At 34.7% G+C, this 16751-nt stretch overlaps 1 protein-coding gene across 2 annotated transcripts in view; it reads right to left on the minus strand.

Annotated features, from left to right (window-relative positions):
- Positions 1 to 1799: 1799 nt before the first annotated feature.
- LOC149084132 (very long chain fatty acid elongase 7-like) overlaps positions 1800 to 16751 on the minus strand; it is an 80444-nt gene continuing 65492 nt past the window's right edge. For both annotated transcript variants that reach the window (XM_089234476.1, XM_089234477.1), the window contains exons 4-8: positions 15068 to 15148; positions 8820 to 8876; positions 8582 to 8687; positions 7132 to 7268; positions 1800 to 3559 (exon numbers count right to left, since the gene is read on the minus strand). In XM_089234476.1, the coding sequence (XP_089090602.1) occupies positions 3311 to 3559; positions 7132 to 7268; positions 8582 to 8687; positions 8820 to 8876; positions 15068 to 15148 (630 nt within the window). In that variant the 3' untranslated portion in view covers positions 1800 to 3310. The remainder of the gene's footprint in view (positions 3560 to 7131; positions 7269 to 8581; positions 8688 to 8819; positions 8877 to 15067; positions 15149 to 16751) is intronic.

Below are 16751 nucleotides of genomic sequence, written 5' to 3' on the forward strand. Positions count from 1 at the left end.
TTATTCATATTCAATCCTGACTATTTCAGAAATACTGATATACACTGTATTATTCGAAAAGTCCCGTACTATAATAAGTTTGATTATCACACTGTGGATACATTGCAAATAAGTTCATGAATTCCATTGTATATATTACGCAAGTACAAAATTTGATTGTTCCGTATTCATACGTGCATTAAAAAACTGAATATCATTATTAAAAATAATACAGTAATTCGAACTACGTCTTTGTCAATAACACTGTTCGTAAAACCACTATTCGACAAATTTATTACCGACTGTTGATTATAAACTATTTCTTCACTTATATAACAACCGCCATCAAAATATTGTTGATATACAACAGGATTATAATAGCGACTTTTTATATCGATAATTGCATTTAAAACGTAATTCAACACTTTAATCGCCAATATTACTTTCAATCATCCTATAAAAATTTATCAAATTTTGAAGCAAGAGAGAACACAGATATTACTGCATTTTTACAATATTTTTCGGTATTCTAAAAGTATTTTATACATTCCAATATTTTTCATTTGTTAATATTGATATGATGCATCCATTTTTGAATGATTATTTATGATATGTCTTTTTCTGTTTTGCGAATTTTATAACATTTGCTATTATACAGGGTGTCCTGTAATGTGGCCAATATCTCATGAACAGTCCGTCGTGGATGTGTAGTTTCAATTAAAAAATATTAGAAATGAGAGATAGGAACGTTGTGTGTCCATTAGATTTTGCCGTTCTTTTTTCCGACAATTCTCCGATTTTTTAATTGAAAACCCGTGAGTTTTGTTACTGGGCCCAGAAAAGACACGGCAAGAACTTTCTAATTGGAAGTTAAAGGACAAAGGGACCGTATAAAAATTTAGATTTTTTTGTGGACACACTGTATTTTCATTCTCAAAACTGGTACCTGGTAATTTCTGAACGCCTTCTGAGCATTTTTTAAGTTGCAATCACACCTCTACGACGCCGGACGGTTGATAAGATGAAGCCCTCATCAACACTTACAGGACACCCTGTATAGCATGCCATCGCATATTTGCAATTTGAAATTAGCATGGAATTTCTCGAGTGCTCATCAATTATTACGTGATCTGCAAACCATTCATTTCTCGTTTAACGGCTTAAAATATTGCCAATGGGTATAGATTTAACACATCATTCAGCTTGTTAACGTTTATTTGCATGTAATGTAAATACTGCCGTTTTCTAAGTGTTAAATCGATTGTCGTATAGGTTGTTGGTATTCGTGGAATTAGTTAGCCCATGCGGGGTAATAGTACTTATATAGGGACTAAAACTTGAGTTCATTTCGGCTCAAATAACTTGTGATTTGCTGGTTATAGAAACGTGCTTTCAATTAGAAAAAAAAATATTCAAATGAACATTTTTCAGATATACCATTTATTTTACTAAGGGTTGTATATGCACGGAGGTAATAAATTCAGTTTTAATGCGGTCCTCCTATCCACTTACTTCAAGCTAGAAAATTGTTTCCCTGTCTCTACTGACCCCCCCTTCCCCGGAAATAAATGTTCTATGTTCTCTAGTTCAATATTAGCCGACATATTTGAATTAAAAAAATCACTGAAATGAAGGTAATCATAACATAAGTAGAAGCTTGTCCCTTAATATGTAGACATGCTGTTCTTCCCTTCATTTTCAGTGATTTTTGAATTTAAATATCTCGAATAATTTTGCACTTAAAAACCATCGAATTGTCTTTGTTAGGCCCTGAACAGACTGGGCAACAAGTCTCTAACTGAAAGTTAAAAGATGGGGGGGGGGGGGGGGAACCGAATAAGAGAAATTAAATTTTGTACCTGCGTACATATACAACCCTTAATAAAATCAATCTAAATATTGTTACCTAAAATAGGTACGATATTTGAATACTTCATTTTATTGAATGTTTGTATAGCCGCGGTTAACGAATTATTGGAGCTGAAATGAAATCAAGTTTCCACTGTATACACTATGATCGATTACCCAGCACGTGATGTATAAATTTTATTGTTTGGAATATATTATGTAGTCATAGAGTCATATTGATACTGGATCTTTTTTCCACATCGAAAAATGAACCGATCCATGACCCTATGCAGTACCAGTGATTTCCGCAAGGGCAATTCAGGCATTTGTCCAGAGACCCCAAACGAATGAGCAGATTTAAACAGCATATAGTATATATATCCACGGACTAACAAAATATTCTTTAATGTAGTTGGAAGCCGACTTCGAACAGAAATCTCTCCACAAGCCGAAGCGTGGTCCTCACCCTATGTTTATTATCAAAAAATTGATGACTCATCTACATCACAGTAATATTAATTTGTTATATATCTCTACACTTAATTTTTCATGCGGAAACAAAGTTTTTCGACTACCCTGAGCTATTTAATACTCTTTTTTTAGAGAAACTTTGGTGCCTCCAATTTTGTTAGCTCTACCATAAGGAAAACATTGTTTGGCCATCCAAGGTCATTTTGATTTTCTCTCTCTCTATATATATATATATATATATATGCTATTGCTTTCCGAACAAGTCGACAGAAATGATGCTGTTGTATACAGAACAAGTTGCTAGAATGATGCTATTGTTTTCAGAACAAGCTGCTATTAATGATGCTATTATGTACAGAAAAAGTTGTCAGAAATGATTCTATTTCTTACAGAACAAGCTGCCAGAAATTATGTTATCACGTACAGAGCACTTTTCCAGAAATGATGCTATTACGTACAGAACAAGTTGCCAGAAATAATGCTAAAATCTCCAAAGCATCAGTAACGGCAGTTGATTAACAGTTTATGTGATTTAAAAACAATTAAAAAACAGTATTATAATTTTCAAGTGTTTCAAAAATCCGAGATTTCACATTGCATGTTTCATAATACGATAATGTGAAAAAATCTAAAAATCTGATAAAATACAAATTTGAAATGTGTGACGCAGTATCAATACAAAAACAGATAAAATTTCGTTTTATAACAAAAATACAATATCAGTTCAAAATAGAAACGTCGATCGATTCGAGTTCTGTATATAACTGAGTAAAATGAGCATCTTTCATAATCGCAAAGACTAATGTAATAATAAGATCTTAGAGTTCTTTTTGAGTACATTCATCATCATCATTCTCTAGTATGGGATCCTTTGTACAATTCCCAAGAAAGTGCGCTACCAATACGTAACGTTCACGAACTATAAACGCATGCTTTCACGAGAAGAGTGGGAATGCAAAATAAAAAAAATCCTCTCGCGCAATATAAGTACGCAATTAGGGTCGCATTTTGGTTATCTCATTTTCTCTTCGAGTTTGGCTTTCCCGTTCATGAACAATTGACTAAGGCTGTCGTGTTTGGCGTCCCCGTTCCTAACATCAGCGGGTTTACCCTTGAGTAGGAACGTTCTGATGTAGTAGTTGATGAACAGGACGCAGAACAAGACGCACAGACCGCATGTTATGTAGAACGTCGTCATTGAGGTCGCGCAACCGAGGTACTGCATCAGTGCCATGTAGGCCGTGATGAAGACGAATTGCAACTGGAAACATAGAAGAAAATTTTTTTTAATTCACTTGATTAACTCTGGTCAATCTTGAGTGTGCATATTGACTTACTGGTTAAAATAAACAACGTTCAACAATCTTCTTGGCATTATTGATGTTCATGCATATTTCTACACTATTAAAGCATATCCTATTCCCGTCATTGTTCAAGTGTACATTCTCAACATTGTGAAAGTATATTTTATTTTTAGAATTTTTTAAATACATTTTGTTGTCAGCATTATTAAAGTATATTTTATTCGTAGCACTGTTAAATTATATATTTCTGTACATTTAAAATATAATTCATTCTCACCTTTGTTGAAGTGTAGGGACGCAGAATTCACTTTATTCTCAGCAATGTAAAAGTATGCATTATTTTTGAATTGTTATATTGTACTTTATTCCAAGGATTGTGTGTGTGTGTGTGTGAAAGCATATTATATTTTTGCATTGTTTAAGAACGTTTAATTTTCTCATTGTAAAAACATATTTTACTCTCCGCATTGTGAAAGGGTATGTTATTCTCAGTATTGTAAGAGTATATTTTATTCTAAACATTGTTAACGTGCACTTTATTCCCGCCATTTTTGAAAAGTGTTCTTATTTCGCAACATTTTTAAAGTGTACTTTTTCAACATTGTTAATTTTTCATTAATTTCTCACCATTGCTAAAGTGTATTTAATTCTCACCATTGTTAAAGTGTATTTAATTCTCACCATTGTTAAAGTGTATTTAATTCTCACCATTGTTAAAGTGTATTTAATTCTCACCATTGTTAAAGTGTATTTAATTCTCACCATTGTTAAAGTGTATTTAATTCTCACCATTGTTAAAGTGTATTTAATTCTCACCATTGTTAAAGTGTATTTAATTCTCACCAATGTTGGAGCGTACTTATTTCTCACCTTTGCAAAAATGTATTTCATTTTTATATTGTGTGAGCATATTTTGATTCTCAGCACACTTGAATTCAATTTCCATACTTTGCTATATTCTATTCTAACCATTTTGAAAGTGTACTTAATTCACAGCATTGTAAAATTGGTTTTATTTTTGCCTTGTTTAAGTATGTTGTTTTATTCTCAGCGATGTCAAAATATATCTAGCGTTATTTGAAACTATATTTTATTCTATTGTATTACTAAATTACTGTCAAGCATTGTAGAAAATTAAATTATTAGCGCCATCATAGTAAATCCTTACCATTGTTAAAGTATACTCCCAATATTGTTAAAATACGTTGTTCGTTCAAGTTTTGGTATTGTTAGAGTCTATTGAATTTCTAGCAATGTTGAAAAACGAAGGAAGGAAAAAAAAACACTCAAGTGTGACAAAAACCTGAACATTGCTAAGCAACTTTCCCTACCGAATTGAAAATTTTAGAATTTTGTCTCGCATTAAGCAACAATTACAGCTCGACGATTGTTTCAAATATAATCACTGTTGCCTATTTATTGTAACCTTTTGCACAATTCAAAAGTTTTTACATTGAGCTAATAAAAGGTCAACTATTACTGGTCGCAGGACTTTTTCCACAAAACAATATTTTTTCGATTATTTCTGCATAAAAAAATGTCATCTTGGCCCTTAACTACTGAATAACTGAATAATTTTAAATAATGGGCTCATTCAGAATCAATGATATTTTTGTTTACCCTAAAACATGCATTCCGCCACGTGTACCGATCTGGCGATCAAAAATTTAAATGTGTGAGAATTGTATGCATCACACCAACTCATTAGATATCGATGCGCAATCGCAAAAATATATTTCCCTGTTTTGCGAAATAAATCATGGATTTTCAGGGTCTTTTCATGGAAAACCGAAAAAATTTATGCTCAATCTTATACTTATGTTTTTTTTGTTTAAAAAGTTTAAAGCAATAGCTTCTTAACGAAATTGTATTTCCCTAAATGCAAAACTATATTTAAAGCCCATACGTGTTTCCTCGATTGAAAATTCGCTGATATCGTAACGGTATAAGAGCTTCCTGATCATTTATCATATTCAGTACTAATGCATTTTGCGATTTTGAAACACCAATAATTTTTAAAGAAAATTAATGTCAGAACGTAATATTTTTCGTCTTTTGTAATCTTTCTCATATGGTCACGGAAAATTAAGGGTGATTCTCTTGTTTATGGGGAAAAACAACATGTTTAGTAGCGCATCTAAATACAATTGCGTAAAACAAAAATTTTCCCACTTTCTCGGAAAAAACGTAAAACGTGATTCTTTATTGATTATTGGCACACACGCGCACACACACCCTTCTTAGTTTTTGTAAAATTCCAGAGAAGCTTATTTTTATTGAACTAACCGTTTCTAAGTCATCGACGAGATATCTCGCCTCTTAAAAAGCTCTTTATTCCGGCAATAATGAACCCAAAGAAGATTCGTGCGCTGAAAATTAATCTCAAATAATTCACCGCCGGAAAATTTACCGACAAAAATTCGCCACCTATGCAATTCTCCACTAATTAAATTCACCGACAAGCAGGTCATCGACAAAGTGACATAGCGAGTGAGCGGGATGAGCAGGTGAGTGAGCCAGTGAGCAAGTGATTGATCAAGGGAGTCGGGATTTATATAGTGAGCATGAATGTGTAAGAAAATAAGTGAGTGAATGAGTGAAAAAGGAGATGAGGGAGTTAGTGACTGAGCAAGTCAGTTGATGAATGAGCAAGTGCGAGCGAGCAAGCAGCATGAGCGAGTGAAGGAGCAGGTGGGCGAGTGAGTGAAGGAGTTAATGAGTGAGCAAGTGGCCGAGTGAATGAAGGAGTTGATACGTGAGCAAGGGAGTGAACAGATGAACAAGTGAGGGAGTTGGTACGTGAGCAAGTGAGTGAACAGGTCAGCGACTGTGTGAGCGAGTGAGTGAGCAAGTGAGCGACTGAGAGAGTCTCTCATGTGATAACTCACGACCTTATTCACCCCGACAGAGGTTAAACTAAAATCACAGGTGAAATGATTGGAGATCAACACGGATTGGTTAAATTCAGGATTTTAACCAATCCATGTCGATCTCTAATCCTTCAACCTGCAGTTGTAGTTTAAACTCTGTTGGTGGATATGGTCGTCAGTCACTCACGTGGTTTTACTCACTCACTCACTAGCTTATTCGGAAGCTCATTTACAAACTTCGGTCCAACTATTCGGACACTCACTCGCTCACACATTCCCGCACTTGTGGTAACTGATTGGTGACGAACTATTGTTCGTGAATTTTACCAGCGGTGATTTCCCCTGTGGTGAATTTTCTGTAAATCAAGACTATTACTTCGTGAAATGTCGCATTTCACGTTCAGTGCTTCCTGCTATGATATTCCTAAAGCAGATCAGCCAAACCGATGGTGAATCCAATCTGAAAGCGTAGCCACTGATCACTTTCTGAGATTGGGAATAATTTGTTCCTTCAGGGCTAGTCCCTTAGGTTTTTGTTTAGCAAATTATTATTTGTATGCATGTTACCACAAAAATTCTCTGAGTCAACTTCAAATTCAATCAGAAAATTGTCAATAAATATTTAATTATTTTTTTTAAGATACGAATGTTGTACTTACAATTTGCAGCATGGTCAAATACCTCTTCCACCACAGGTATTTATGGAACTGCGGTCCGAGAAGAGCCACCCCATAATAGAAGTACATAAGCACGTGAACACAGGAATTGATACCGATAAATACTGAATGATATGGACCTGGAAGTTAAAAAAAATTCGCTAAAGTAAATATAGTTTTCCCGTCAAATGCATAATTTTGAAAATAATGAATAGCGATATTCATTATAACATGCCCCCCCCCCTCTCCTCATTGCCCTGGAATATTCTCTAATGATGTAAAGAAACTATCGTAATGTGAGATTTAGCACTACCCTTTTCGAGAGTAAATATGTCACCATTCGCACGGTTTTACTTCCAGTTTAGTTCGGGGCTCAAGAACATCACTTTGCCCGAGGTCCCATGATGTTAAAACGGCCCTGCATAGAACCCCTTAGTAAAAGGGGAAGCTCACTGAACCGTATCTCAAGGGGCCCGGAGATCGATCTTACATGAGAAACTTTTATTCAACATAAATTTACTCAAAAAAAATTATTACAATAACTTGAAAAGATCTCGCTCCTCAAGGGCGTAGCCAGGGGGGGGGGGGACTTGGGGGTCTGGTCCCCCCCCCCCCGAAATGTGAGAAAATGACCGAAAAAAGGGAAAAAGATGGCCAAATCTATTGTTCTGTCACTTTGGTCCCCCCCCCCGAAATGAAAGTGGTCCCCCCCCGAACGAAATTTCTGGCTACGCCCCTGTCGCTCCTAGATTATTGGTGGTTGGAGAAAATGGTGCCCAAAGTGAGGCATGGGCGAAAATAAGGTTAAAGAACACTATTCTAAGACAAATTTTCCAATAGCTTTTTCTCTGGCGGAACACTTGATGGTCACGAGGCTGTCCTTGAACCCTAATAAACACGTGACCATTAATATAAATTTTTATTCCAACAAACAATGAAGAAATTTATAGTTAGTCACATACATTTTATATAGCCACAATATACCCTTAAAAATTTCCCCCCAGAACCATGCGCTTCTGTGAAGTATAAGTTTGAAACTACGGTCTAGGAATGGGTAACAACATCATGATACCACGGTTTTTGATAAATTCCGTGAATCATCAATATTTAAAATTATGATTTTCGTGAGTAAGAGTAAGTATCTTGGTTTTGTTTTGGACAATGATATATCGTCCCCTTCATTCCAGAAGCAATAATATGCAAATTTTCACTTTTTGGGGTATATCCGCTGGTCGGATCTCTTATTTTGCTATCTAAGTTTGCCAGAAACATAAATAATTAATCCCCACTGAAAAACGCATGTTATAAAGCATTTTAGGGAAATAACACTCATGGATGGCTGGAGTAAACATTCAAACATCATTTCCCATGTTTTGGAAATTCGCACATTCATGCTTCTGGCAGGGTGGGGGCGGGCGATATATATGTGTCCAATAGAAAATTTAAAACTTACTAGTCTCAGATCGAAGCCCCATAAATCCAAATATCGGAACAATTGCATGATGGAAAACATGAAGAGTCGTTATCATGTTGAACTTTTTCCTGAGAACCAAAAACACCTGTCGACACGAGAAACGAAATTAAAAACAAAAGTTATAGAATACACTTTTAGAAAACTGTGAGAATGCTCTTAATCAAAAATCGGTTTTAAAATTTGCATAAAGTTTTCAAGAGCTTGATTGTCTACTCACCGTGTCGAGAAGTTCGATGTATTTTACCATGTAAAGCTGCCAGCCAAGTGAGTATAACTAAAATAAGAAATGTACATAAATATAAGAAGTCTTTAGAAATTTGAAAAAAAAACTTTTTTTTTTAATATTTATGTCATATATATACAGTTAAACCTCGTTAGTGCGTCACCCGGATAAAGCGTAACTCTGCTTACCGGGTCACTATTTGGGTATCTCAATCATCCTCTATGGGTTCTAATGTTAGTAAACTCTCGGTAATGCGTCTCCCCACTCCGCTTAAGAAGTCATTTTTTGTGAAAGCACTCTGAAAAATTGCCATTGGAATCGGGAACTCTTCGCACAATGCACAAGATGAGTCCAACGTTGTCTTATCGCGTCAAAGATCTACCTAGCATTTCTAGCAGAAGCCAATGAAGCCTCTATTCCTCCCCCACCCATCTTTCACTGCAGGTTTGTTGACAGATTCTTTCAACATTAGGCCATTTCTTATCTGGGAATGGTTCAGCTGGAATTTTTTTTTTTATGCGAGTTGTGGTTCTTGATCAGCTTTATAGCTGAGGTGTGTGTGTGTGTGTGTGTGTGTGTGTGTGTGTGTGTGTCCATGGCAGATATTCGCCGCTTTTTATTCATTTATTATTTTTTTAAGGGAAAAAAAAATTTAGTTCACGCTGCTCAATATTTTTATCGGGTTTTTGACGTTTTTAAACAAATCTTATTGGCTGGACGATTGTCGAGCATCTGCAACTCTGTGTACTCTGCCAGAATGTTCTACAAATTTAAAAAAAGTTCGTTTCGTTCGCTTTTAAAGACAAAGCAGCGTTATACTGGAAGAATGTGGAAAATCGACCCATCAAGAAAATTTGTATTGGGACTGCAAAACACAACAGACAGAGACTTCCAATTTCTATGTTCTTTGGAGAAAAGAGAATCGCTTTAACTACCAATTCCACGCAACAAAACTCCTCGGTTTTTTCAGTGAAATATGAACAATTATTTTTTGTCATAAAAAATATTCTATCAAAATACTTATATACTGTATATCATAACAAATAACTCATAAAAATGTTTTATTTTCATTTCTTATGTGCAAAAGATTTGAACTCCAACACAAGACCACAATACTTTAGTTTCCATGAACAGGCGGAAAAATTTGCGAATTTTTAAATATCGGAAATAAGTAATATTTTGTGTTGTTAAAATGCGTACTTATGGAGCAAATAAACATTAATTGATTCGGAAAAACTCGAGTAATCAATTTTCTTGAATTAACTCGTTTGGATAACTGGAATTCACCGAACTAACTCGTTTGGAATAAGAAGACAGGAATCGGTAAAGCCATGGCTTACCCCGTTTTACGAGTCACTCCGCTTACGAGGTTATATTTTTGGTCTCCCAAGAGTGACTTATTAACGAAGTTTGACTCTTTATATTTACGTACAAATATGTCTCGAATGGTGTTTACTTAATAGACTTAATCTCAATATTGATAAACTTTTGTTCGTTCATACACTCATAAAAAGAATCCAATCTTTTTTACGTATAGCATTAATAATACCCAATTGCTTAGAAGAACCTGTCCGACCTGCTGATCACATTAGAAATCTTTGTTCTGCGTCATATAAAAAACTCAAAAGAATGTCGAGAGATTTCAACGATAGTAATACTTTAATTTCCCTTTTTAATACGCTTATAAGATCTAAACTGCAATATGCTTCAATTATCTGGAACCCATTTCACGCTTGGCATATTATGAATCTTGATATTATTCAAAACAATTTTCTAAGGTATTTATATTTAAAAAAAAACATGGTCCTTAAAACATATATTCTATTTGCCACTCGTATACGAAACAGTTTCAATGTCATTCGTTTACAAAAACGCAGAGAGTACTTGCTCGTTATTTTTTTCAAGAAATTGTTGACTAACCAAATTGATTGCATACCCATTCTTAACGAAATCTGTTTCAATATTAAGTGCCACAATATAAGATCTAATTGCTTATTTGCCGTCAAATCATTCAATACTAATATTGGTAATTACTTTGCTGTAAACAGATTTTCCGAATTTTATAATGAGCTTCCTCGACATCTGGATGTTTTTCATTCGTCTGTTACCGACTTTAGAAGATTTCTTCTGTGATTGCGTTGTATGTATCTTTGTATAGAATTTTTGTATTTTGCAGTAATTTTTGTTACTTTTTATTTGTCTTTTGTGTACTTTATCATGTAGTTGTATTTTCTATAATGTGCTAATTTTTATTTTTACTGCCAACTGAAATTGGATTTAAACCTGTAGCTCTGAATTAAAAAAAGTGAAAATAAAAAATATTATTTGTACATTTGTCCGCTTTTAACCACAGCCGTATATGAATAATCTCAATACATCGAATATTATATTTAATAAACTACTTGATTATTTCCTAAATAATTATAGTATTTGTACGTGCTTTCCAACAATATTTACTTTCGTAATAATTCTTCAATGGTTCGTTTGAGGGTTGCTCAACTATTTCGAGAGTACGGGACACTTGAATGATCTGATAAAGGGTCAAGAGCCACAGTGAAATAAATTAGTTCATAATTTTGAAACTTTTTTTCAAATTTTAAACAGGGTAATGAAGATTTTGGCGTACAGTGTCATTAATGCAATCCCATATTAAAGTTATGCCAATTGGTAGGGCCAGAAATATAGAGAAGACAAGTTATTCTAGTGCCTTGAACCAGATGGGAAGCACCGAATTCATTAGAAATTATGGGCTGAGTGCATCAGAATGTTTTTTTCTTCGAAAGTGAGGGTAAATCTTTGTTTTTAGCTGCACAGCTGATTTTGAGCAATACGTATTTACTTGACGACCCTTGAAATTCACAGTAGAAACTGAAATCCGTCATTATTTAATCAAAGAATAAAATACCGTGAATAAATAAAATAGGATTAACAATATCATTGCGTTCTTTCGACCAAGTGTTATTTCAGGTTTGAGTTACAGACTCAAATTTTATCAACTTGATGATAAATTAGGTTTGAAGAACCGGTCCATATATATATCTAGCTCGTGGGTCATGTATTATGCATATGAAAATTTATAGATTCGTGAATATGTTATTGTATTATTGAACTTTAGCAGTGATTCTTAGCCAGGAGTGTGAACTAGAAAATATTCATTCACTATATAATTTAAGTGGATGCGATAATTCGAATTCATGTTCTCTCAGTGTGCGGCATTGTAAAATAAACCACCTGCACATAAACTTTTCGGTGTGTATTGAATTATGGCCTTTAACAGAACAGAATTTAATTTATTTCGTCGTTTCCCAGCCCAATGAGGCTGTCTGACTATTTACAAATAACCTTTCTCAAGCGTTGTGAAGGAGGAAGACAAGTTTGTACATGGTAAAGTGCCTGGGTAAAGTGTGTTTGTGTAAACAAAAGATCAGTCCAACGTCATGTCTAGAGTACAAATGTAGTATGTGCTCCGAAAGATCACAATTAGGGGAAAAATTACATATGAAACGTATAATATATAGAGATATAGAGGAAACATACGGATATAAGAATGAGTACAATATACTAGTGGCAACGTAGATAAAATAGGATATAATAGGATGACTTATACAGAACAATGAAAATAGAAATGCACAATATATATGTATTTTTTTCCACTTTATATTTTTTCTTATTTATTTATATTTTTTTATAATTCTCTTTATTTTATATTCCTTTTTTTTTTCATTTTTCTCGAAAACATTTCTAACAAAAACAATCTTAATAGAATACATTAAATTATCTTTGTCTACGGTATATGGTTCTCTTGCAATGGGTCGTAATCCACTATCTCATTGAGATGGTCATATTCGGGGTTCTATAGTTTGTCACAGTAGGTTTTAGATAGCTTCAGTGTAAGGTCAAGAACGACCCAGGTCGTTCTTGATGTCAGCTCCACATATAAATTTAGGTGCCTTCACAAGAGACCTTAGGATCTTGTTATGTTGAGAGTGTAGTTTTTGCATGTTGATATGACTTGCGTAGGCCCAGACCGGGGCTGCATATGTCATAATTGGCTGAAGTATGAGGCTTATATAGTATGACTTTTTTTTATTCTTTAAGGTGAGACGAGCTTGAGGAAATGTCATTTTGGAAACCATGCCTAGGGCTTGAGTGGCCTTGTTCCTGACATAGTCAATCTGCGGACCAAAAGTCATTGGCCGGTCCAGAATACAGCCTAGGTATTTTACTTTTCTCACTGGTTCCACGGCTGCTCCATCGATATAGATGGGAGCGTTTCCTGGGTCAGTTTTTTTCGTGAACGAAATAAATTGGCAGTTGTTATGGTTTAGTTCAATGCCGTTGATGTCACACCAATCCTCAATATCCTCTACGAATTCTTGAAGATTTTCACGACATTTTCTAGCCTTCCTATGATTAGTGAGTATGATGGCATCGACCGCAAAAAATGCTATGATTCCTACCTGAGGAGCAGGAATGTCATTTATATAAAGTAAGAAGATCTGAGGGCCTAAACAGGGCCCTTGTGGAACTGAGGCTCTCACTGGGTGCGGCGGAACTGGCTACCCATGGCGGAACTGGCGGAAGCCATGTTGTTCGGGTCGGATAATGTTATTTTGATTGAGGTAGTTATCAAGTCGAGTTATACATATATATACGCTCAAATAATTTGGAGGTGCTAGAGAGAAGGCTGATGGGCCTAAAATTTTTTTCATTGTGAGGATCAGTACCCATTTTACGAATATATTTTATAATAGAAAGCTTCCAGATGTAGGAGAATAGGTGAGAATAGATGAGGAAATAGGTGAGAATAGATGAGGAAATAGATGAGGAATATGGAATAAAGATGAGGAAAATAGTTGATTCGGAGCATGTTATTGAAGAGATTTGTGAGAGTAGAGATAATTTGAGGAGATAAGTTTTCAATTGCATAATTGGAGATTTCGTCATGGCCAGGGGCTTTCTTAGTCTTGCCTTTATTAATAAGTGTCTTAACCTCGTCCGAAGTGTTCAGCTCTGCTTCACTACATCCACACAGAGCCGGTCTTGGTATGCTCAGGAAATCTTGAAGTTCCCTCCGATGTTCAATTTCGCTGATAGATGGTTGATTGGAGTTCGGTGAGAACTGCTCTTCGTAATTGTGTGCCAGTACTTCGGCTATTTCACTTTCGGAGAAGACAAATTCATACCTTTTGTTTTTGATCTTATTGATGTGTTGCCCCCTTTGATCTTGCGGTTTTTCCAGGCTCTCCAAAGTGATCCATGTGCTGCTGTGGCATCTTCTATAAAGTTGGAAAATCGTTCGTTGACGTAGGATGAAGTCTCTTTTCGTATTTCTTTCTAGTCTGTTAAGAGCTACTTTGTCCATTCGCCTACTGTGATGTTGCCATATTTTCCTGATCTTGTTCGTGAGTTTAATCTTGTTTCGCAGCTTTTGGGAGATTCTATATTTGTTGTTAGTTGCAAGAATTTTCCTTGTCGATTTGTCAATTGCATCTTTAATTTTGGATGTGATCTCAGAGATCTCTTGTTCGACACTATCAGGTGTAAGTTTGTCGAGAGTTAGTTATTCTTCGGTTCTGAGAATTGCACAGTAATTAGACCAGTTAGTTACTGATTAATAAGGAATGTCTTTGGGTCTTAAAATATTTATGGTGAACACTAGTGGATTATGAGTAGAATTTAGACTGGCATTGAACCTAAACGAATGTTATATGAAAAGTTCTTAGAAATTGCATAGTCAAGTACATCAGGCCTGCCTCTTCCTCCACGGAAGTTGGTAGGAACCGCGTTTAAAGTTTAATCAGGAATATTTGAACATTGAACATGTTTTTGTATAATATTATGTAAAACAAAAACTTCAGTGAATATCAATCGATTTGCCATTATCATCATGAACGAGATATTTTCGAAAGTTTTTTTGAAAAATTATGAAGATCTACAGACAGAACCACAACGGGGGAGGCAATTTGCCCTGGTGCCCCGGACCAGAATGGGCGCCAAATGCACCCTCCAACTGCTTCTTTTACATCCAAGAGGCGCCAAAATTCCGGCTGACAATGTATCTAGTTGTGGCCTGATCCTGAGTTAAAGGCCAGTGTAAAAAATAATTAAAACTTGGGAAAACAGATAAGCTAACATCTATTCATATCTGTGATTCTATCATCTTTTAGTATACTCATATGCAAGAATGAACCTTATATTCCGAGAAAACACAGTGATGGATAAAAAAAAAGATAACTTACATTTCCGATAAGGGGATTCGCACCTATCCGCATGGGTCCACAGAATAGCTTCCAGCCGAAGTACGGCAAATAGAGGGTCCCCTAGAATAAAAATTGTATACTTATTATTTTAACAAAATTATTAAAATGTAATTATATATGTTGTTGATATCTCAATTATTCCATGTACTATAAGTTATTCATTGTTTTAGTCATCTTGTTTTCATTGATGGTTAATTTTAAGCAACCACTTTGCCATTGACTAATAAATAACTCTACTTAAGTAGCGAAACCAAGACCAGTGCTCGGTACTTCGCATCCAGCTAGCAACATTCTTTTTTCAACGAAAACAGAAATTGTTATCTTTTCACAACAGATGGCAGCATACTGTGGCATTAATTTTAGTTTATAATTCATACATGAGATGGCAGCAGCAGTCATCGTACAGTTATTTATATTATTTTTAATACAATATTTCATTTTTGTAATTTCTTAGTTCAGAATAATTATTTATGCAGTCCTCTCATGAACAGATTTCAAATAGCAAATTAGCAATGCATTCATTTATTGACAATTCGAACATGGCATCGGAAGTTCCTCTTATTTAAAAAAAAAAACTACTTTATGGAAGGAAATTTATTTCTGTTGCATGTTTTTCAGATGGCAAGTAAATTTTTCTATCCAATCTTTAAATAGTTTACCTCAACTTTAATCCATAGACGTGCTAATAGTTCATAGCTAATTAATGGAAATTAGCGTGTGCTTAATCTTTTTTGGTACATTTGTTTTATTCTTATTTCATTTTCGCTTTTGCTAATCCTGATTGTATCGGGCTCAATGTTTTCTGATGGATTGTTTCCATAGAGCGTATATAATTGTTTCATTTAATGAATAAATAGAAGATGCTCTCCGACACGACCCAGACGGTGAAAAGAGGAAGTTGTCATGCACAACAGCTCTGGGCGTGAGCTATTATTAATCAATCAATCCATAGACGTGCTGTATCTTACGAGTGAACTGAATTTAAAAGTACACAGAGGGTTTTTTTTTGAAAAACTGACATTTTGATTGATATAGGAGAAGACACGTGAGAACGTGACTGTTTGTTCTTGTGTGTGGGAGTGAGGGGCTTATAGATATCGATTACGTCTGATAACAAAGTCAAACGAATGCAGCGTCATCTGTCGTTTAAATGTAAAGTTTATAACACCCGCTTATGAGGAGAAGTCAAATGACTATACCGTCATCTATAGCTTAAATGAAAAACTACACGGTATTTTCTTCTTGCCTATTCAAAGTCGAACGACTGTAGCATCATCTATCGTTGGAACTTAAAAACTCCACGATACCCGAATCTGACGGCACTCAAAAGACTGTTGCGCCATCTTTAGTTAAAATTAAAAACTAAATACCACCACATGATTTTGTAGAACTAAGTAATTAAAATTTTACAGGATGTCAGACAACCACGCAAAAAACTTTTTACATTTTAATATATATATATATATATATATATATATATATATATATATATATATATATCATTTAATAAACAATTTTATTTATTATGTAATTATTTTGTAATAATATTCAGTTTTAAAAATGCATTCTGCAAATCAATATGTAAACTCACACATTTTCTAGGCAGACCTAGGAAATGCTGGTCTACTTTATCCAAATTTTTTATTTCATTCCACCCTAGCTG

Source organism: Pholcus phalangioides, unplaced genomic scaffold, assembly GCF_987345545.1.
Source record: "Pholcus phalangioides strain wild (caught in Gottingen) unplaced genomic scaffold, Ppha-v1.0 ptg000008l_1, whole genome shotgun sequence".
In the NCBI taxonomy this organism is placed as follows: Eukaryota; Metazoa; Arthropoda; class Arachnida; order Araneae; family Pholcidae; genus Pholcus; species Pholcus phalangioides.